The sequence below is a fragment of the Symphalangus syndactylus genome, chromosome X, assembly GCF_028878055.3.
Source record: "Symphalangus syndactylus isolate Jambi chromosome X, NHGRI_mSymSyn1-v2.1_pri, whole genome shotgun sequence".
Lineage (NCBI taxonomy): Eukaryota > Metazoa > Chordata > Mammalia > Primates > Hylobatidae > Symphalangus > Symphalangus syndactylus.
The window spans coordinates 84,416,803-84,438,425 of record NC_072447.2 but is presented as its reverse complement, the minus strand read 5'-3'; the positions used below and the strand labels follow the sequence as shown (position 1 = coordinate 84,438,425).

The 21,623-nt window shown below is 36.7% G+C and overlaps 1 protein-coding gene across 9 annotated transcripts in view; it reads left to right on the top strand.

Annotated features, from left to right (window-relative positions):
- Nucleotides 1–21,623, top strand: part of ATRX (ATRX chromatin remodeler) — a 295,245-nt gene that overhangs the window by 170,617 nt on the left and 103,005 nt on the right. For all 9 annotated transcript variants that reach the window (XM_055268557.2, XM_055268552.2, XM_055268555.2 and 6 more), the window contains 3 exons: nt 7,276–7,413; nt 8,824–8,999; nt 11,068–11,185. In XM_055268557.2, the coding sequence (XP_055124532.1) occupies nt 7,276–7,413; nt 8,824–8,999; nt 11,068–11,185 (432 nt within the window). The remainder of the gene's footprint in view (nt 1–7,275; nt 7,414–8,823; nt 9,000–11,067; nt 11,186–21,623) is intronic.

Sequence of the window (21,623 nt, the reverse complement as noted above, 5' to 3'; positions counted from 1 at the left end):
ACTGTGGCCTTTACAGAATAGTTTGAAATCAGGTAGTGTGATGCCTCCAGATTTGTTCTTTTTGCTTAGTCTTGCTTTGGCTCTGCGGGCTCTTTTTTGGTTCCATATGAATTTTAGAATTGTTTTTTCTAACTGAAGAATGATGGTGTTATTTTGATGGGGATTGCATTGAATTTGTAGATTGCTTTTGGCAGTATGGTGATTTTCACCATATTGATTCTACCCATTCATGAGCATGGGATGTGTTTCCATTTGTTTGTGTCGTCTGTGATTTCTTTCAGCAGTGTTTTGTAGTTTTCCTTGTAGAGGTCTTTTGACTCCTTTGTTAGGTATATTCCTATCTTTCTTGTTTATTTATTTATATATTTATTTATGCAGCTATTGTAAAAGGGGTTGAGTTCTTGATTTGATTCTCCACTTGGTTGCTGTTGGTTTATAGAAGAGCTACTGATTTGTGTACATTAATCTTGTATCCGGAAACCTTGCTGAATTCTTTTATCAGTTCTAGGAGCTTTGTGGAGGAGTCTTTAGGGTTTTCAAGGTAAACGATAATCGTCAGCAAACAGGGACAGTTTGACTTCCTCTTTACTGATTGGATTCCCTTTATTTCTTTTTTTTTTTTTTTTGAGACGGAGTCTCGCTCTGTCGCCCAGGCTGGAGTGCAGTGGTGCCATCTTGGCTCACTGCAAGCTCCGCCTCCCGGGTTCACACCATTCTCCTGCCTCAGCCTCCTGAGTAGCTGGGACTACAGGCACCTGCCACCACGCCCAGCTAAATTTTTTTGTATTTTTAGTAGAGACGGGGTTTCACTGTGTTAGCCAGGATGGTCTCGATCTCCTGACCTCGTGATCCGCCCGCTCAGCCTCCCAAAGTGCTGGGATTACAGGCATGAGCCACCGCGCCCGGCCCGGATTCCCTTTATTTCTTTCATCTGATTGCTCTGGCTAGGACTTTCAGTACTATGTTGAAGAGGAGTGGTGAGGGTGGGCATCCTTGTCTTGTTTCCGTTCTCAGAGGGAATGCTTTCAGCTTTTCTCCATTCAGTATTATGTTGGCTGTGGGGTTTGTCATAGATGGCTTTTATTACATTAAGATATGTCACTTGTATGTCGATTTTGCTGAGAGTTTTAATCATACAGGGATGCTGGATTTTGTCGAATCCTTTTTCTGCATCTATTGAGATGATCATGTGATTTTTGTTTTTAATTCTGTTTATGTGGTGTATCACATTTATTTACTCGCATGTGTTAAACCATCCCTGCATCCCTGATATGAAGCCCACTTGATCATGGTGGATTATCTTTTTGGCATGTTGTTGGATTTGGCTAGCTAATATTTTTGTTAAGGATTTTAGCATCTGTGTTCATCGAGGATAATGGTCTGTAGTTTTCTTTTTTGGTTGTGATCTTTCCTGGTTTTGCTATTAGGGTGATGAATAGGGATGAATTAGGGAGGGTTACTTCTTTCTCTATCTTGTGGGATAGTGTCAAAAGGATTGGTACCAGTGCTTTGAATGTCTGGTAGAATTCTGCTGTGAATCGGTCTGGTCCTGGACTTTTTTTTGTTGGTAATTTTTAAATTGCCATCTCAATCTCGCTGCTTGTTACTGGTCTGTTCAGGGTATCGAATTCTTCCTGATTTAAGCTAGGAGGGTTGTATTTTTCTAGGAATTTATCCACCTCTTGTAGGTTTTCTAGTTTATATGCGTAGAGGTGTTCATAATAGCCTCCTTGAATGATCTTTTGTATTTCAGTGGTGTCAGTTGTACTATCTCCTGTTTCGTTTCTCAGTGACTTTATTTGGATTTTCTCTCTTCTTTTCTTGGTTAATCTTGCTAATGTTCTATCAATTTTGTTTTATCTTTTCAAGGAACTAGCTTTTTGTTTCATTTATCTTTTGTATTTTTTGTTTTGTTTCCATTTCATTTAGTACTGCTCTGATCTTGGTTATTTCCTTTCTTCTGCTGGGTTTGGGTTTGTTTTGTTTTTGTTTCTCTAGTTCTAGTGACCTTAGATTGTCTGTTTGTGCTCTTTCGGACTTTTTGATGTAGGCATTCAGGGCTATGAACTTTCCTCTTAGCACTGCCTCAGCTGTATCCCAGAGGTTTTGATAGGCTGTGTCATTACTGTATTCAGGTTGAAGAATTTTTTAATTTCCATCTTGATTTTGTTTTTGACCCACTGCTTATTCAGGACAAGGCTGTTTTCCATGTATTTGCGTGGTTTTGAAGGTTCCTTTTGGAGTTGATTTCCAGTTTTATTCCACTGTGGTCTGACAGAATGTTTGATATAATTTCAGTTTTCTTAAATTTATTGAGGCTCATTTTATGGCCTATCATATGGTCTGTCTTGGAGAAATTTCCATGGGCTCTTGGATAGACCGTGTATTCTGTGGTTGTTGGATGAAATGTTCTGTATATATCTGTTAAGTCCATTTGTTCCAGGATATAGTTTAAATCCATTGTTTCTTTGTAGACTTTCAGTCTTGATGACCTGTCTAGTGCTGTCAGTAGAGTACTGAAGTCCCCCATGATTATTGTGTTGCTATCTGATTTATTAGGCCTATTAGTAATTGTTTTGTAAATTTGTGAGGTCCAGTGTTAGTTGCATATATGTTTAGCATTGTGATCTTTTCCTGTTGGACCAGGCTTTTTGCCATTATATAATATCCCTCTTTGACTCTTTTAACTGCCGTTGCTTTAAAGTTTGTTTTGTCTGATATAAGAATAGCTACCCCTGCTCGCTTTTGGTGTCCATTTTCATGAAATGTCTTTTTCCACCCCTTTACTTTAAGTTTATGTGAGTCCTTATGTGTTAGGTGAGTCTCCTAAAGACAGCAGATAGTTGTTTGGTGAGTTCTTACGCATTCTGGGGTTCTGGATCTTTTAAGTGGAGCATTTAGGCCATTTACATTCCATGTTAATATGGAAATGTGAGGTACCATTGCATTCATTATGCGCCTTGTTGCCTGCATACTTTGGGTTTTTCATTTTGTTTTTTGTTTTTTTTTTAACTTGTATTTTTGTTTTATAGGTCTTTTGTGATTTATGCTTTAAAGAGGTTCTGTTTTGATGTGTTTCCAGCATTTGTTTCAGGATTTTGAGCTCCTTTTAGCAGTTCTTGTAGTGGTGGCTTGGTAATGGCAAATTCTCTCATCATTTGTCTGTGTGAAAATGACCATCTTTCCTTCATATATGATGCTTAGTTTCACTGGATACAAAATTCTTGGCTGATAATTGTTTTGTTTGAAGTGGCTGAAAATAGGGCCCCAATGCCTTCTGGCTTGCAGGGTTTCTGCTGAGAAATCTGCTATTAATCTGATAGGTTTTCCTTAATAGGTTATCTGGTGCTTCTGTCTCACAGTTCTTAAGATTCTTTCCTTTGCCTTAACTTTGGATAACCTGATGACAATGTGCCTGGGCGAAGATCTTTTTGCGATGAATTTCCCAGGTGTTCTTTGTGCTTCTTGTATATGCATGTCTAGGTCTCTAGCAAGGCCAGGGAAGTTTTCCTTGATTATTCCCCTAAATATATTTATCAAGCTTTTAGAATTGTCTTCTTCCTCAGGAACACTGATTATTCTTAGGTTTGGTCGTTTAACATAATCCCAGACTTCTTAGAGGCTTTGTTCATATTTTCTTATTCTTTTTTGTCTTTGTTGGATTGGGTTAATTCGAAGACCTTGTCTTTGAGCTCTGAATTTCTTTCTTCTACTTGATCAGTTCTATTGCGAGACTTTCCAGAGCATTTTGCATTTCTAAAAGTGTGTCCAATGTTTCCTGAATTTTTGATTGTTTTTTTCTTTATGCTATCTGTTTCCTTGAATATTTCTCCCTTCACTTCTTATATCATGTTTTGGATTTCCTTGCATTCGGCTTTGCCTTCCTCTGGTCCCTCCCTGATTAGCTTAATAACTAACGTCCTGAATTCTTTTTCAGATAAATCAGGGATTTCTTCTTGGTTTGGATCCATTGCTGGTGAACTAGTGTGATTTTTGGGGGGTGTTGACGAGCCTTGTTTCGTCATATGACTAGGGTTGGTTTTCTGGTTCCTTCCCGCTCTGTCAGAGGGAAGGTCTAGGGCTGAAGGCTGTTGTTCAGATTGTTTTGTCCCACAGGGTGTTCCCCAGATACAGTACTTTCCCCCTTTTCCTGTGGATGTGGCTTCCAGTGATTGTTGTTTCTCTTCTGGGTCTAGCCACCCAGCGAGTCTACCCGGCTCCAGGCTGGTACTGGGGTTTGTCTGCACAGAGTCCTGTGAGGTGAACTGTCTATGGGTCTGTCAGCCATGGATACTAGCGACTGTACTGGTGGAGGTGGCGCAGGATGCAGTGGACTCCGTGGGGGGTCCTTGGCTTTGCTGGTTTAATGCTCTATTTTTGTGCTGGTTGGCCTCCTGCCAGGAGGTGGCGCTTTCCAGAATGCATCAGCTGTAGCAGTGTGGAGAGGGACTGGGGGTGGGCGGGGCCCTAGAACTCCAAAGAGTATTTGTCCTTTGTTTTCTGCTACCAGGGTGGGTAGGGAAGGACCGTCAGGTGGGGGCGGGGCTAGGCGTATCTGAGCTCAGACTCTCTTTGGATGGGTCTTGCCGTGGCTGCTGTGGGGGATGTGGTGAGATTCCCAGGTCACTGGAGTTGTGTACCTAGACGGATTATGGTTGCCTCTGCTGAGTCATGCAAGTTGTCAGGGAAGCGGGGTGGGGGGGTGGCGAAAGCCGGCAGTCACAGGCCTCACCCAGCTCCCACGCAAACCGAAAGGCTGGTCTTGTCTCACTCCCACGGTGCACCGCATCCCCCACCCCTCCAGCGCCGAAACAGCCGGAGTGTGTTTCCAGCAGAAGGGCGAGTCTGGCTTGAAAACTTGCCCCAGGCTTTCCACCTCCAAGCTGCAAAAGAAAAGGGCTTTAGTTCATCCCCCACCTGTGAAGTCTGCAGTCTGGATTTGCGCCCTCCCTGTTGTTCTGTCCAGGAGGCTTCTTGCCCCATTCAAATTGTTAAAAAGTTCAGCTAGAGAAGTCCTTCTCCCTGTGGAGTTTTACCCCCTGCTCTGATGGCCACCCTCCTGATGGATCCTGTGTTGCCAGGCAGGAATGGGCTGCTTGGGGATCCAGCAAGCTCCCAGTGCCTTTCTGCTACTTCCTCTACCGCTGTATTTTGCTCGGCTTGGCTTTCTAACTTGACTCAACTCCAGGTAAAGTCAGGAATTTCTCCTCCAAACAGACTTTCAGCTTCTCCAGTGGGGGTGTGTCTACCTCATTAATTTTAACTCTGTGACTTATTCCATTATCCCATGGTTTAAGCCCCATTTACCAGATCCCCTCTGACAAATTTTTAGGTTGTTTTCAATTTTCCTCCATAACAAACCGTGCTGCGGAGAACATTCTTTTATGTATCTTTGGGTGCCTGTGGAAGCATATCTTTGGGAACAATTCCTAGAAATTGGAATATGGGTCAAAGGGTTTACACATTTTGCATTTTGATAATTATTGTAAAATTGAGTTCCAAAATTTTTGATACTAATTTAGATTCCCACAGAGTGTATGAGAGTACCCATTTCAACGCATCCTCATGGATACCGAATATTAAGTGGTAAAACCATTTAAATCACTGCTGTAAAAGGCATTTTTTTCTCTGTAGAAAATGTTTTTGGTTTCGAAGTAAGGGATGCATAATTTTTAAATACAAAGCTAGAGATTTTAGTTTTACAAAATATTAGTTTTTTTTTTTTTTTTTTTTTTTTTTTTTACTATTTGTGTAGCCCCAGCTGAATACTGAATAACAGTTGTTATTATTTGATCTGTCATACTGAAGCAGTTACTTTTGAAGTCATGTAAAAGTTGCATTTTCTCTAATGCTTACCAGATGGGGGGATAGTTTGACAGCTGCTTTGTTGAAATCAGCAATTAAGTAATATGTGTGTATATGTTAACCAGCAAGCAAATAGAGTATGTATTATGCCCTGGAAAAAATATATATCAGCTGGGCGTGGTGGCTTATGCCTGTAATCCCAGCACTTTGGGAGGCCAAGGCGGGCAGATCACTTGAGGTCAGGAGTTCGAGACCAGCCTGACCAACATGGTGAAACCTCATCTTTACTAAAAATACAAAAAAATTAGCCAGGCATGGTGGCAGGCACCTGTAAGCCCAGCTACTCGATAGGCTGAGGCAGGAGAATTACCTGAACCTGGGAGGTGGAGGTTGCAGTGACCCAAGATTGTGCCACTGCATTCCAGCCTGGGCGACAGAGGGAGACTCCATCTCAAATTAAAAAAAAAAAAAAAGAAAAAAAAATATATATCTGTTATTTTAACAAATAAGCCTTTAGTATTTCTTCTAAAAGAGTCCACAGATGCTGTGGAACGTATTTGTTCAGGTACAAATGCATTCCATAGTAATAAAATATTGTTACTTTTTTACGTTGCCATCCCAAATATTTTCTGAGTTTAAGCTTTTAAGATCTTTTGTAGCTTAAAAGCTGTTCTCCCTACCCTCCATACCCATGTAACAACCAGTTTCACTTTTTTTTTTTATTTATTATATTATTATACTTTAGGTTTTAGGGTACATGTGCACAATGTGCAGGTTTGTTACACATGTATCCATGTGCCATGTTGATTTCCTGCACCCATTAACTCGTCATTTAGCATTAGGTATATCTCCTAATGCTGTCCCTCCCCCTCCTCCCACCCCACAACAGTCCCGGGAGTGTGATGTTCCCCTTCCTGTGTCCATCAGTTTCACTTTTATCAGTTAAAATTTTTCCCCAGCAATGAATGTTAGTTATTTGGACTAAGTGGGAAATATTATATGGTCTATTGTGACATATATTATTCTTAAAGTGTAACTTTTGAAATTTGTCTATTCATGTATATATACATTGCTCTTAGTCTTTGCTGATAGTTTAAGTTGATATACTAATGCTGAAATAGCTTTAAAGACTTTTCAATTTTAAAAGACATTTTTAAAAATACGCTATATCTGTTAGGGGGAACTTTTTCCCTCTTGTTATTTTTATTTTTGCTTATTTTTGTAAACTCAGAGGACCCTGAGCACCATTTATAGTGGTACTTCAGTGCTCTACCATTTGGATATAATTAATATAGTTAGTGCTGTATTAACCAAATACAGGAGCAGATAAAATATGTTTATACTTACAATGATGTCATTTTATCTTCCTATAAGATCAGCACTTTAAAGGGATTAACTATTTACTTAAATTGATCACATTTTCAGTTTTGTTATATATTAATTGCGTTATTTTTCTATTTATTTTTGTAGGCCCTGATTTTGTTGTTTGTGATGAAGGCCATATTCTAAAAAATGAAGCATCTGCTGTTTCTAAAGCTATGAATTCTATACGATCAAGGAGGAGGATTATTTTAACAGGAACACCACTTCAAAATAACCTAATTGAGTGTGAGTTAATATCTCTGATTATGCGGTAGAATATCGGTATTTCCTCAGATATATTTTTGTAACTTTACCATTTGCCATTCTTCTACATATTCTAGTATAGTCCTAGACCATGATCTACATAGGTTCATCTTAGTCTTCTGTGAAAGAATAACATACTTTTCAAATGAGATGCTTTATAAATATGAGTGGTAAAATACAGTCAAGAGATACGCCATTGTGAATGTTCATATATAAATATGGAATGTGAATTATTGCAAGACTATCAGAAGTCTTAATGATTGCTTTAGAAAGTACATAAGCATATGTGATTACTCCAGATAATTTTAAGGGGATATTCCAGTTTTGGGGCATGTCCTGTCAAGAAATCAAAAAGAAATGGGAACTGTGAACATTTTAGTAAAGTGGAGATGAGAGAAGGAGAGGTTTACTGAATCCACGGCAGGACAGTTTGCTGAGGCTAAAGGTAGTTGATGTGAACCTAGGGAAGTGACTTGTGAATTTCCCTTATTTTCATATGTCTGTGGTGACACTAAAGAAGGGAACATGAGATTATTCAGCAAGTAACAAATTGAAATTTCTTGTTATAATCTCTCACTTTTTTTTCTTTTTCCCACTGTAATGGCTTTTTGTTATTTTCCTCTGTGTTACATTCCTTTAGTGTATTTATGGTAACTTTTTGCTATTGTATTATTTGTAATACTAGTCATTTCACTTTAGCTTATACTTTATGTTTGTTTTTATCTGTTCCAGTTTTCCTCTTTTCTGTTCTATTACCCTATTTATAGAAATGCTGTTTCATATTGTGGTCCTATATAGTATGGGACAAGTGATGGCTCTATTAATTTTTACAAAATGGGTTAGTCTTTCAAAATACATTAGTAATTAATTTTTTTTTTTTTACTATTTGTGTAGCCCCAACTGAATACTGAATAACAGTTGTTATTATTTTATCTCTCAAATATTATTTGATTATTCCAGTAATGAATCAGTTAATATAAATTAACTTGCATAGTAGCTTATTACCTCCTATTTATTGTTTTGACTTAGTATCTCCTTTCTTCACAAAATAGCCTCGCTGACCATAAAATCATGGTTAGATTAATGGACCACTTGTTTTATACTTCATATCTCTTATAAAGAATAGTAAGTTTGAATAAAATGTCCTTAGGTATTTTTAAAAAACATTCATGTCTAGTATTTAGGGATGGTTTTTACTTCAATTTTCTCTCTCGTTTTGGTAATTCACTTGTAGATCAGACTTACAACCATGTTTATTCTACACTTAGCTTGATTTTCTTTATAGCTTAATTCTAATGCATGTGTTTTTGACATGAGCATTTCATTGGGGAATTTTTCCAAGTCTTTTTAACCATTGTTAATGTTGTTAATGAATAATGTCTTCTCTCTTAGATCATTGTATGGTTAATTTTATCAAGGAAAATTTACTTGGATCCATTAAGGAGTTCAGGAATAGATTTATAAATCCAATTCAAAATGGTCAGTGTGCAGATTCTACCATGGTAGATGTCAGAGTGATGAAAAAACGTGCTCACATTCTCTATGAGATGTTAGCTGGATGTGTTCAGGTACAAATATGTTCCATAGTACTAAAATATTCTTACTTTTTTATATAAGAATCCCAACATATTTTCTGAGCTTAAAGTTTAATAATTTTGTGTTTTCTTTTCCACTCTTTCAGTAGATAGTTTTACAGTTATATCTGCTTGCATTGTCTTCAAAAATTTCTGCTGCATTCAACTTTTAAAAAAGAAGTTCCACTGAGAAGTTTAAAACGTAGTTAATTCATTTGCCAGGTGTAAAGCCTCATATCTTACTATGTTAATGTTTAGATTTTTCATCCTTAAGATAGGGAGTTCCTTAAGAGGAACATAGCTACTATAATGAAGTTCCTATGCTCACCCTAATTCTGTAGTACAGTATTATAAATCTCACTTTTTTGAAATGGTTATAGGAAAGGCCAGTATGAATTAAGAGAGGAGCCACTTTTAAAGTAATCCTAGAGAAACAGTTTTGTTACTTTCAAGTATATATAATAACCTGAACAGACTAGTGGTGTCGTTTACATACAGATTTTCAGTGAATCTATATTAATGAATGGATAAGTGTCTAGAGACTGAGCTGGCAGTTAATAGATCTCAAGATATGCACTTTCTCTGCAGACGTTAGGTACTAATGATAGCCTCAAAGATGTTTTAACAAATGAGACAGGCTATTCTTTTGGTTGGATATACAGTTTGCCTTCCATATCTGCAGGTTCTGCATCCATGGATTCAGCCTACCATGGATCAAAAATATTTTTTTAAAAAATAGATAAAATGGACAGAGGCTAGGTACAGTGGTGCACACCTGTAATTCCAGCACTTTAAGAGGCCAAGGTGGGAGGATCAACTTGAGCCCAGGAGTTCAAGGCTGCAGTGAGCTAAAATCATGCTACTGCACTCCAGGCTGGATGACAGAGCAAGACCCTGTCTCTAAAAAAAAGGTTTTAAAAAATTAGGCAGCCACGGTGGTACGCACCTATAGTCTCAGTCACTTGGGAGGCTGAGGCAGGAGGATTGCTTGAGCCCAGGAATTCAAGACTGCAAGCTAAGATCATGCCACTGTACTTCAGCCTCAATGATAGAGTAAGACCCTGTCTCTTAAAAAAAAAGAAAATAAGAAAAAAATGGATGATTGTGTCTGTACTGAACATGTACAGACTTTTTTCTTGTCATTATTTCCTAAACAATAGAGTATAACAACTATTTACATAGTATTTATATTGTGTTAGGCATTATAAGTAATCTAGGGATGATTTAAAGTATATGGGAGGATGTTTATACATTATATGCAAACACTACATTATTTATATAAGTGACTTGAACTTTCATGGATTTTGGTATCTGTGGAGGTGGGGTGGGTTCTGGAACCAGTCTCCCATAGATACTGAGGGATGACTGTACTTGCCATCATTATAAGGAGTAGTTGTTCCATTTGGTCAGGTTGGCTACATGTGCTAGCAAGTACTCTGTTTCTGTATTGCTGCTACTACCCAGGCAGCATTTTTCTTTCTGGTTTAAGGAGTAATTTCTATTTAGCACATTGGTGTTCTATTTTTCTATTCTTAAAATAAAATGGTTTCAAGAGTACTTGTAGATGGGTTACTTTCTTAACTGGGCAAATATTCCCTCTAAAATTATATGTTATTGTTTGACATATTAGCATATCCTTCTCAGAAGCCAACTCAGATGGCATTAGACTTTGATTCCTAGGTTTTACTATACGATTAAAGCAAGTCATTTTGCCCACACTACCTACTACATCCCCTCCATACCTTTTGTTATTTTTTTTTTCTATACAGAGAAGACTATTTTGAAAACTTAAATTGCTCACTTGGTAATGTGATTGCTTCAATTTAAAACCTACCTGGTGTGTTGCAGTATCTTTTTACCAGTGTACCATATTGTATAGTCATATGAAATACATTGTGTAGATAATTGTGGGTTTAGAAAGGGTAAATATATTTAAGAAAATGTTTTCTTATATGTTTAGTGCCTATTTATGTGTATATTTCAGTTATAAGCAATGAGAACCTGTAGTTCATTCCTGTTAAATATTTAGATTAATTTTCATTATCTTTCTTGTTAATTACAGAGGAAAGATTATACAGCATTAACAAAATTCTTGCCTCCAAAACACGAATATGTGTTAGCTGTGAGAATGACTTCTATTCAGTGCAAGCTCTATCAGTACTACTTAGATCACTTAACAGGTAACCAATACACCTTGTTGATTTCATCTTCTCTATAAAGGCATTCTTTTTCCAAAGAAGATTATTCCAGTCATCTTACTATGTCTGTTGTTCTTTTTCAGTTTTGCATTTGAATAAAATGGGTATGCTTAAAAGCATAAAATATTTCTAATTAAAACACTGATGCTGTCAAAATTAAAATCAAGAAGCAAACTGATGAAAAAGATATACAGCACATATGAATAATGCCCTTAATTTGTAAAGAGCTTTTATTTCAGAAAAATTATGAATGTGAATAAATCCATAAAAGAAGATATACAAAATTCCAGAGTATTTTTTAAAAAGTATTAATAATAAAAGGCGTGTAAGTTAAATTCATGAGTTTGTTTCTCAGTTATTTAACTAACAAAGGTTGAAGGCAAAAGTAAAATAGAAGGCAAGGCATGTAGTATGCCTAAAATACACCAAATGCTAACAGAAGTTGTTTTCTGGGTACTTTTGTTATGAAGACCTTCTAGTTTATTTCTTGTATTTTCCTATGCTTTAAAATAATACAATGAATAGTTTTTGTTTTACCATCAATAAGCTTTGTGTGTGTGTGTGTGTCTGTGTCTCTCTGTGCCTGAAGATGTCTGTCTTCACACAACAAAACCTAAATCTTTGGACTGGAGTGAGATTTCTTACTTGTTGGTCACTTATTCTGGTACCTTTCCCCAAATGATATTACACATTTAATTAGGAGATACAGGTTAGAGGGTGCTCTTTGGCCCATTGTAAATACAGTAATTGATCAAAAAAGTAAAGGAGGATGGAGGTATGTACACACATATTAAAATGATAATTATAGCTAAAGTGGTACTCTTTTTGTAATAGCAGTGCATCCTAGAGAGTAAAATATGATGGTTCTCAAGAAACATTCTGCTGGGGAAAACAGTATTTGAATCTTAGTGTTTTATGGAACTGCTTTTTTGCTTTTATAAAAGCAATTTTTGTATTGACTTTTGGAAGAAAATCAGTTCCAATAAAGCACACATTTTCATTTGTATATCTATCAGAAGCTGGTAGATTTACTATACTATTCTGTTTTGAATAATAACAATTGCAGGCATAATTAAATAACCAAACAGTTATCCCAATGAGAGAGTTGCTGTATAGTTTAAGAGACGGATGTTCAGATCTGTCTTTAATTAATCTCTGAGTGATAAGGAGTAATAAGTTTGGTCATTTAATATTTTTTCCTTTTAAAATGTTTTATATTAGGGAAAATGCTCACAATAGTGTTTTCAGGTTTTATAGAATTGGTTGTCTTTAATAACCAATCATAGGCTGGGCATGGTCGTTCGTGCCTGTAATCACAGCACTTCGGGAGGCTGAGGTGAGAGGATCACTTGAGCTCAGGAGTTCGGGACTAGCTTGGGCAGCATAGTGAAACCTCATCTCCACGAAAAATCAAAAAATTAGCCGGGTATGGTAATGCACACCTGTAGTCCCAGCTACTTGGGAGGCTGAGGCAGGAGGTTTGCTTGATCCTGAGAGGTCAAGCCTGCAGTGAGCCATGATTGTGCCACTGCATTTCAGCCTGGGCAACAGAGCACTACCCTCTCTCAACAACAACAACAACAACAACAACAATCAATCAATCAATCACATATGGTAACAGCTCAGGTATAGATGTTAAGCTCTACTCTTTTGAGTTGACCTCATGGAGGTAGATAGAATGATAGATACCCGAATCTGGGAAGTATGTGTGTGTTGAGGGAGGGATAGAGAGAGGTTGGTTAATGGGTACAGACACGTAGTTAGATAGAAGGAATAAGTTCTACTGTTTGATAGCAGAATGGGGTGACTATAGTTAACAACAATGCATTGTATATTTCAAAATAGCTAGAAGAGAGGACTCGAAATGTTTCCAACATATAAAAATGATAAATACTCAAGGTGATGGATACCCTGAATACCCTGACTTGATCATTGCATATTCTATGCATGTAACAAAATATCACATGCACTCCCAAAATTTGTATAAATATGTATCAATTTTTAAAAATTTTTAAAAACTTACTCTTTTTGAGAGCAATGCAATTATTTAAGAATTCAGGGGGCTTTGCTTTATTCTTTGTGACTATCATTGATAGGAGTAAATATCTAAAGCACTAATTGCCATAGCTAAAATCTAAAACATATGATTGTTAAATTATCACCTGGTACTATGAATCTTTAAGTTTTAGGGTATGGGGTTTTCCCCTTACCAAATGCAATATTACCCATAGAGTAGAATAACCTAAGTTAAATAGCCTCTTTGAAAAACATTCATAAAAGGCCAAGCGGGTTATATGAATAACTACTCTGTCTTGATTCTCAGTACAAATCTTCAAGTATTTCTCTTGAAATATCACCTGCCTATTTTACTTGCATTTAAAATGTTTGGTATTTTATCTGTTAAATATTCCAGAAATTTTTTGTTTCTACATTAGGCTTTTTTAGACTGTGGTTACTTTTAAGAAGTTCACCCAAATTTTGTTTTTAACATTAGCAGCAGTTTCATGTTAATTTTAGTGATAATTTATAATACTTGCAGAATGAAAGTCCTAAGGAACTGGCTTTTAAAGAATATGGAGGAAATCTAAAATCCTCTTAATTTTTCTTAGTTTTCTTTTTTTCAGTGTAATTCTATGGTTTGCCTTTTATTGTAAGGTATCAGAAGTTTATAATAACATGTAAGCCTCTGCAATTTATTAAACACTTAAGGTTTTATAAGCATGTAGATACTTAATTTTTTAATAACTAAATATTAGTCTGGCTTTAAACTTAATATTAAAATCCACACGCTGTCTTATTTTGACAACTGTGCAAAAAATAGAACACAGGAAAAGATAGCCCATGGAATGTGAGAAAATATTGCAAAACATATATCTGATAAGGGATTCACATGCAGAATATAGTTATCCCTTGGTATATGTGGGGGATTGGTTCTAGGACCTGCCTGTGTATACCAAAATTTGCTCATACACAAATCCCGCAGAACCTGCATATATGAAAAGTCAAACGTAGATTTCACATTCTGCGAATACTGTATTTTCAATCAACATTTGGTTGAAACAAAGTCTGTGTATAAGTGGACCCGTGTGGTTTATACCTTTGGTGCACAAGGGTCAACTGTATGTAAAGAACTCCTACAACTCAACAACAAAGAAACAGTCTGTTTCAAAAAGAAGCAAAGGATTTGAATAGACATTTCTCTAAAGAAGATATACAAATGGCCAATAAGCACATAAAAAAATGCTCAACATATCTACTCATTAGAGGAATGCAAATCAAAACTACAGTGAGATACCATTTCACACCCATTGTGGTGGCCATTATAAAAAAAAAAAAAAAAAAGGAAAGGAAGTGCTTATGAGGATGTGGAGAAAGTGGAACCCTGTACATTGCTAGTAGGAATGTCAGATGGTGTGGCTACTGTGGAAAAACATTGTAGTAGTAACTCAGAAAGTTAAACATAGAATTACCATTTGATCTAATAGTTCCACTTATAGGTATACCCAGAAGAATTGAAAGCAGGAACTCAAACAGATACTGGGACACTTATGTTTATAGTTGCATCATTCATAATGGCAAAAAAAGGTGGAAGCAACCCAAATGTCCATTGATGGATGAATGGATAAACAAAATGTGGTATGGACATACTTCAGTGGAATATTAGCCTTATAAAGGGGGGAAATTCCGACATTTGCTACCACGTAGATGAAGCTTGAAGACATTAATGCTAAGTGAAATATATCAGACACAAAAAGGCAAATACTGTATAATTCTGCTTAAAGGTACCTAGAGTAGTCAGACTCTATGAGTAGAAAGTAGAATGGTGATTACCAGGTTCTGGGGGACGAAGGGAATGGGAAGTTAATGTTAATGGGTACTAAGTTTCTGTTTGGAATGATTAAAAAGTTCTAGAAATAGAGAGTGATGATGTTTGTACAACATTGTGATTATACTTAATGCCACTCAATTGTGTACTTAAAAAGTAGTTAAAACTAAATTTTTTATTTTATTTTATTTTTATTTTACTTTAAGTTCTGGGATACATGTGCAGAACGTGCAAGTTTGTTACATAAGTATACATGTGCCATGGTGGTGTGCTGTACCTATCAAGCCATCATCTAGTTTTCAAGCCCCACATGCATTAGGTATTTGTCCTAATGCTCTTCCTCCCCTTACCCCTCACCCCCCGACAGGCCCCAGTATGTGATGTGCCCCTTGCTGTGTCCATGTGTTCTCATTTAAAACAGTAAATTTTTAAAATGTATATTTTACCAGAATTTAAAAAGTACCCCCAAATGGAGCACAGTAATATGCTTTTGTCTCTAAAAATGCATGGACCCAAGTGCCACTCTTTAGAGATTGATTCAAAAGGTCTGGAGTAGGGCCCATGCATCTGCATTTTTATGAGCCCTACAGGTGATTTTGATGGACCATCAGCTTAAGAACCATTGCTCCAAATTTTTTTCTTTGGTAAGGGGTGAGCTGAGGCCTGAGATGAGTGAACTAGACAAGGGGAACATGGAAAAATGACACTGAAATGTTAACTTTGGTGGTTTTCTCTAAGTGGTGGAAATATTCTTTTGTATCTTACTTGTTATATACATTTCTGCAAAATTACAAAATCCAAGAAATATACATATATGTAAAACTTCCATAATCAGAAAAATACTTTAAAGTTTCATTTTGTTTTTAATTGACACGTAGTAATTGTACATATTAATGGGCACAGAGTGATATTTTGATACATGTATACATTATGTAATGATAAAATTAGGGTAATTTAGCATATCTGTCACTTCAAACACTTGTTATTTCTTTGTGGTGAGAAGATTGAAAATTCTCTCTTCTAGCTATTTTTTAAAATTTTATTTCTTTTAATTAAAAATATTTAAACATTTTTTATATAGAGAGATGGGGTCTTGCTATGTTGCCCAGGCTTGTCTTGAACTCCTGGGCTCAAGTGATATCCCATCCCAGCCTCCCAAAGTGCTGGGATTACAGGTGTGAGCCACCATGCTCGGCCTCATCTAGCTATTTCAATAAGTTATTAAGTCAAATTGAGTGTTTAAAAATATTACGACTAACATTGGAATAGTGTACTTCAATCTGGGAAAAGAATGTACAATAGTAATTTCCAAATGTGGTTGTACTGTCAGAATCACCATTAAACGCAGAACACTACTAAATTTACAAAGATAAAATGATACTAAGTGTTTCTGAGGCTACAGAGAAATGGGCCCTCTTGATGATAACATAAATTGGACAGTAATTTGGAAAGGGACATCAAAATTAATTTCAATTGTAAGTTTTTTTCCAAAGGAAATGGTCAGAAATGTAGGCAGAGATTTATATTAAAAGATGTTTGGCCGGGCGCGGTGGCTCACGTTTGTAATCCCAGCACTTTGGGAGGCCGAGGCGGGCGGATCACGAGGTCAGGAGATCGAGACCACGGTGAAACCCCGTCTCTACTAAAAATACAAAAAAAAAAAAATTAGCCGGGCGTGGTGGCAGGCACTGTAGTCCCAGCTACTCGGAGAGGCTGAGGCAGGAGAATGGCGTGAACCCGGGAGGCGGAGCTTGCAGTGAGCCGAGATCGCGCCACTGCACTCCAGCCTAGGTGAGAGCGCAAGACTCCGTCTCAAAAAAAAAAGATGTTAATCTCAGGGTTTGTTTCAAAGCTTAGTTTTCTGGCTACAGAAATAGCAATGTGTGTTCATTGTGAAATATATATGAAATATTGAAAGGCACTAATACAGTAAAAACTACCTATAGTCTCATAAACCAGAAGTTGGAACTGCTAGTTATTTAATATTTGATATCTTGCTTTCCAGTTTTTAAAATGTATGTGTGACACTTAAATGTCACAAACACATACTACATAAACACACAATACATATACATTGTGTTTATATACTATATATATATATATATATTTATTATTTTTTTAATGGCTGGAATTATATTATCCAGCTTGTGACCTAAAGTGAACTGTTACTTGTTGTGGCATTATTTATAATAATGAAAAATTGAAAATTAACCCAAATCCTCAACTTTCGGGGGTAGTTTATATTATGGTATATCACCATAATCTAATACCATGCAGGAAGATACATTAAATATTATAACATGGAATATCGTGTGTTAATATTTACGAATATATAGAATATATTATGTAATAAAGATGAAATAGTACCCATTTCTGTGAAATAAAAAGGATATGTATGAAAATGCATAGCAAAGTGATCAAAAAGATAATGCCACAAAATATTTTTTAGTATACGCTCTAATATTTTCAAATTAGTAGAATTGTGTTTATAATGTGTGTTAAATTACCTCTTCAAATTTGGCTCTATCCCCTTCTTTCTGTTTTGATATGACATTTATCAGCTCTTCTTACTCCATCAACCGTGTCTCTTAAGATCTCTTCCACATTCCTGATCATTTTGACTCTGCTGCATTAAGTTAGTATATTCTGACATATCTTCCAGCTAAGTAGTTTTTGTCTTTGGATGTGTGTCTTATGCTATGAATTTAATTGAAATGTAAAACTCAATGGCTTTCTCCTGAGGTCAGGAACAAAACAAGGATGTCACTTTTGCCTCTTATATTTAACATTTTCTAGAGGTTCTGGCCAGAACAATTATACCAGAAAACTAAAAGTATGCCACAGTGTCATGGAAGGGGTAAAACTATTTCAATTTGCAGGTGACATGATATTATATAGAGAAAAAATTTATTGTTTTAAGTTTTGTGGGTACATAGTAGGTGTATATATTTATGAGGTACATGAGATATTTTAATGCAGCCATACAATGCATAATCACATCAGGGTAAATGAGGTATCCATCTCAAGCATTCATCCTTAAATGTGTTTACAAACAAGTCATTTATATTATTTTATTTATTTTAAAGTATACAGTAAATTATTGTTGCCTGTAGTCACCCTGTTCTATAAAATATTAGCTCTTATTCATTCTACCTAACTATATTTTTGTGCCCAATATCCATCTCTCCTTTCCCCCTGCCGTGCTACCCTTCGCAGCCTCTATTAACTATTGTTCTACTTTTTATCTCTGTGAGTTCAGTTGTTTTAAATTTTAGCTCCTGGACGGGTATGGTGGCTCATGCCTGTAATCCCAGCACTTTGGGAGGCCAGGGCAGGTGGATGGCTTAAGGGCAGGAGTTCAAGACCAGCCTAGCCAACATGGTGAAACCCTGTCTATAAAAAAAAAATACAAAAGTCATGGTGGCATGTGCCTTTAATCCTGGCTACTTAGGAGGCTGAAGCAGGAGAATTGCTTGAATCTGGGTGGCAGAGGTTGCAGCAAGCTGTGATCATGCCACTGCATTCCAGCCTTTGTGACAGAGCTGCCTCAAAAACAAAAAACAAAAAACTTAGCTCCCCAAAATAAGTGAGAATATGTGAAATTTGTCTTTCTTGCTGTTTCATGTTGTTTGAAATGACAGGATCTCATTCTCCTTTATGGCTGTGTAGTACCCCATTGTGTACATGTACCATATTTTCTTTATTCATTCATCTGTTGATAAACTTTGGGTTGCTTCCAAATCTTGGCTGTTGTAAACAGTGCTGTAACAAACATAGGAGTGCCAGTCTCTTCAATATACTGATTTTCTTTCTTCTGAGTATATATCCAGCTGTGGGATTGCAGGATCATATGGTAGCTCTGTTTTTGCTTTTTTGAGAAACTTCCAAACTTTTCTCCATAGTGGTTGTACTAATTTACATCCCCAACAGCAGTGTATGTGGGTTCTCTTTTCTCCACCTCCTCGCCAGCGTTTGTCTGTCTTTTGGATAAAAGCCACTTTAAAGGGTGAGATGATATCTTATTGTAGTTTTGATTAGCATTTCTCGGATGACCAATGATGTTGAGTACCTTTTCTTATACCTGTTTTCCATTTGCATGTCTTCTTTTGAGAAATGTCTACTCAGATCTTTTGCCAATTTTTTAATTAAGTTGTTAGAATTTTTTTCCATTTGACTTGTTTCAGCTCCTTATATATTGTGGTCATTAATCCCTTGTCAGGTGGGTAGTTTGCAGATATTTCCTCCCATCCTGTGGGTTGTCTGTTCACTTTGTTGGATTGTATTCTTTGCTATGCAGAAGCTTTTTAACTTGATATGATCCCATCTGTCCATTTTTTTGTGTGTTGGTTGCTTCTGCTTTTGAGGTATTACTCAAGAAATCTTTGCCCAGTCCAATGTCCTGTAGAGTTTCACCAGTGGTTTCTCTTAGTGATTCCATAGTTTAAGGTATTAGATTTAAGTTTTTAATCCATTTGAATATGATTTTTGTATACGGCAATAGATAGGTGTCCAGATTCATTCTTCTGTGTACGGATATCCAGTTTTCCCAGCACCACTTACTGAAGAGACTGTCCTTTCCCCAGTGCATGTTCATGGCACCTGTGTAGAGTACGCGTTCACTGTAGGTGTGCGAACTTGTTTCTGGGTTTATTATGCTGTTTCATTGGCCTATGTGTCTTTTTTTTTTTTTTTTTTTTTTTTGAGACAGAGTCTCGCTCTGTTGCCCAGGCTGGAGTGCAGTGGTGCAATCTTGGCTCACTACAAGCTCCGCCTCCAGGGTTCATACCATTCTCCTGCCTCAGCCTCCCAAGTAGCTGGGGCTACAGGCACCCGCCACTGCGCCTGACTAATTTTTTGTATTTTTAGTAGAGACGGGGTTTCACTGTGGTCTCGATCTCCTGACCTCACGATCTGCCTGCCTCGGCCTCCCAAAGTGCTGGGATTACAGGTGTGAGCCACCATGCCTGGCCGGCCTATGTGTCTTTTTTATGCTAGTTCCATGCTGTTTTGATTACAATAGTTCTATAGTATACTTTGAGGTTATATAATGTGATTCCTCCAGTTTTGTTCATTTAGCTAAGGATAGCTTTCACTATTCTGGGTCTTTCGTGGTTCCTTATAAATTTCAGGATAGTTTTTTCAATTTCTGTGAAGAATATCATTGGTATTTATTTCATAAGGATTGCTTTGAATCTGAAGATTGCTTTGGGTGGTGTGGACATTTTAACAATATTGATTCTTTTGATCCATGAACATGGAATGTCTTTCCATTTTTTGGTGTCCTCTTCGATTTCTTGCATCAATGTTTTTTATTTTTCATTGTAGAGTTCTTTTACTTCTTTTTTTTTTTTTTTTTTTTGAGGCAGAGTCTCTGTCACCCAGGCTGGGGTGCAGTGGTGCGATCTTGGCTCTCTGCAACCTCCACCTCCTGGTTTCAGTGATTCTCGTGCCTCAGCCTCCCGAATAGCTGGGATTACACGTGTGCACCACCGTGCTCTGCTAATTTTTGTATTTTTTTTTTTTTTTTAGAGATGAGATCTCTTTATGTTGCCCAGGCTTGTCTTGAACTCCTGGGCTCAAGGGATCCTCCCACTTCAGCCTCCTGAAGTGCTGGGATTACAGGTGTGAGCCACCTCACTCAGCTGATTTCCATAAACTGAGCCATCGTTGCATCCCTAGGATAAATCCCAGTTGGTCATGATGAATGACCTTTTTAATGTGTTGTTCAGTTTGTTTTGCTAGTATTTTGTTGAGGCTTTTTGTATGAATGATCATCAGGAATATTGGCCTGTAGTTTTCTTTTTTTGATGTGTCCTTGTCTGGTTTTGGTATCATTGTAATACTGGTCTCAGAAAGAATTTGGAAGTATTCCTTCTCTATTTTTCAGAATAGTTTGAGGAGGATTGGAATTAGTACTTCTTGGAATGTTTGGTAAAATTCAGCAGTGAAGGTATTAGGTACCTGGCTTTTCATTTTTTTATTTTTCTTTGGGGGGGTGGGGTTGGGGCTTTACATGCCATAATATGTTTATTTTATTTTATTTTACATTTTCATTTTAGGTTCAGGGGTACTTGTGCACATAAATTGGGGTAAATTTACCCATACCTGTACCCCTGAACCTAAAATGAAAATTATTTAGGTAAATTGGGGTCTCTAGGTTTTCTTTGCTTTGGAGACTTTTTTTTATTACTTTGATCTCATTACTTGTTATTGGTCTGTTCAGGTTTTGGATTTCTTCCTGGTTCAATCTTAGTAGATTGCATGTGTCTAGGAATTTGTCCATTTCTTCTAGGTTTTCCAATTTATTGGCATATAGTTGGTCATAGTAGCCTCTAATGGTCATTTAAATTTCTGTGGTATCAGTTTTAATGTCTCCTTTTCCATCTCTGATTTCATTTATTTGGGTATTCTCTCTTTCTTTTCATAAGTAGTCTGGCTAAAAGTTTGTTGACTTTGTTTATCTTTTCAAAAAACCAAGTGTTTGTTTCATTGATCTTTTCTACTTTTCTACTTCTCTTGCTTTTCTACTTCTTTAAGATGCATTGTTAGGTTGTTTATTCAAAGTTTTTCTACTTTCTTTGATGTAGGTGCTTA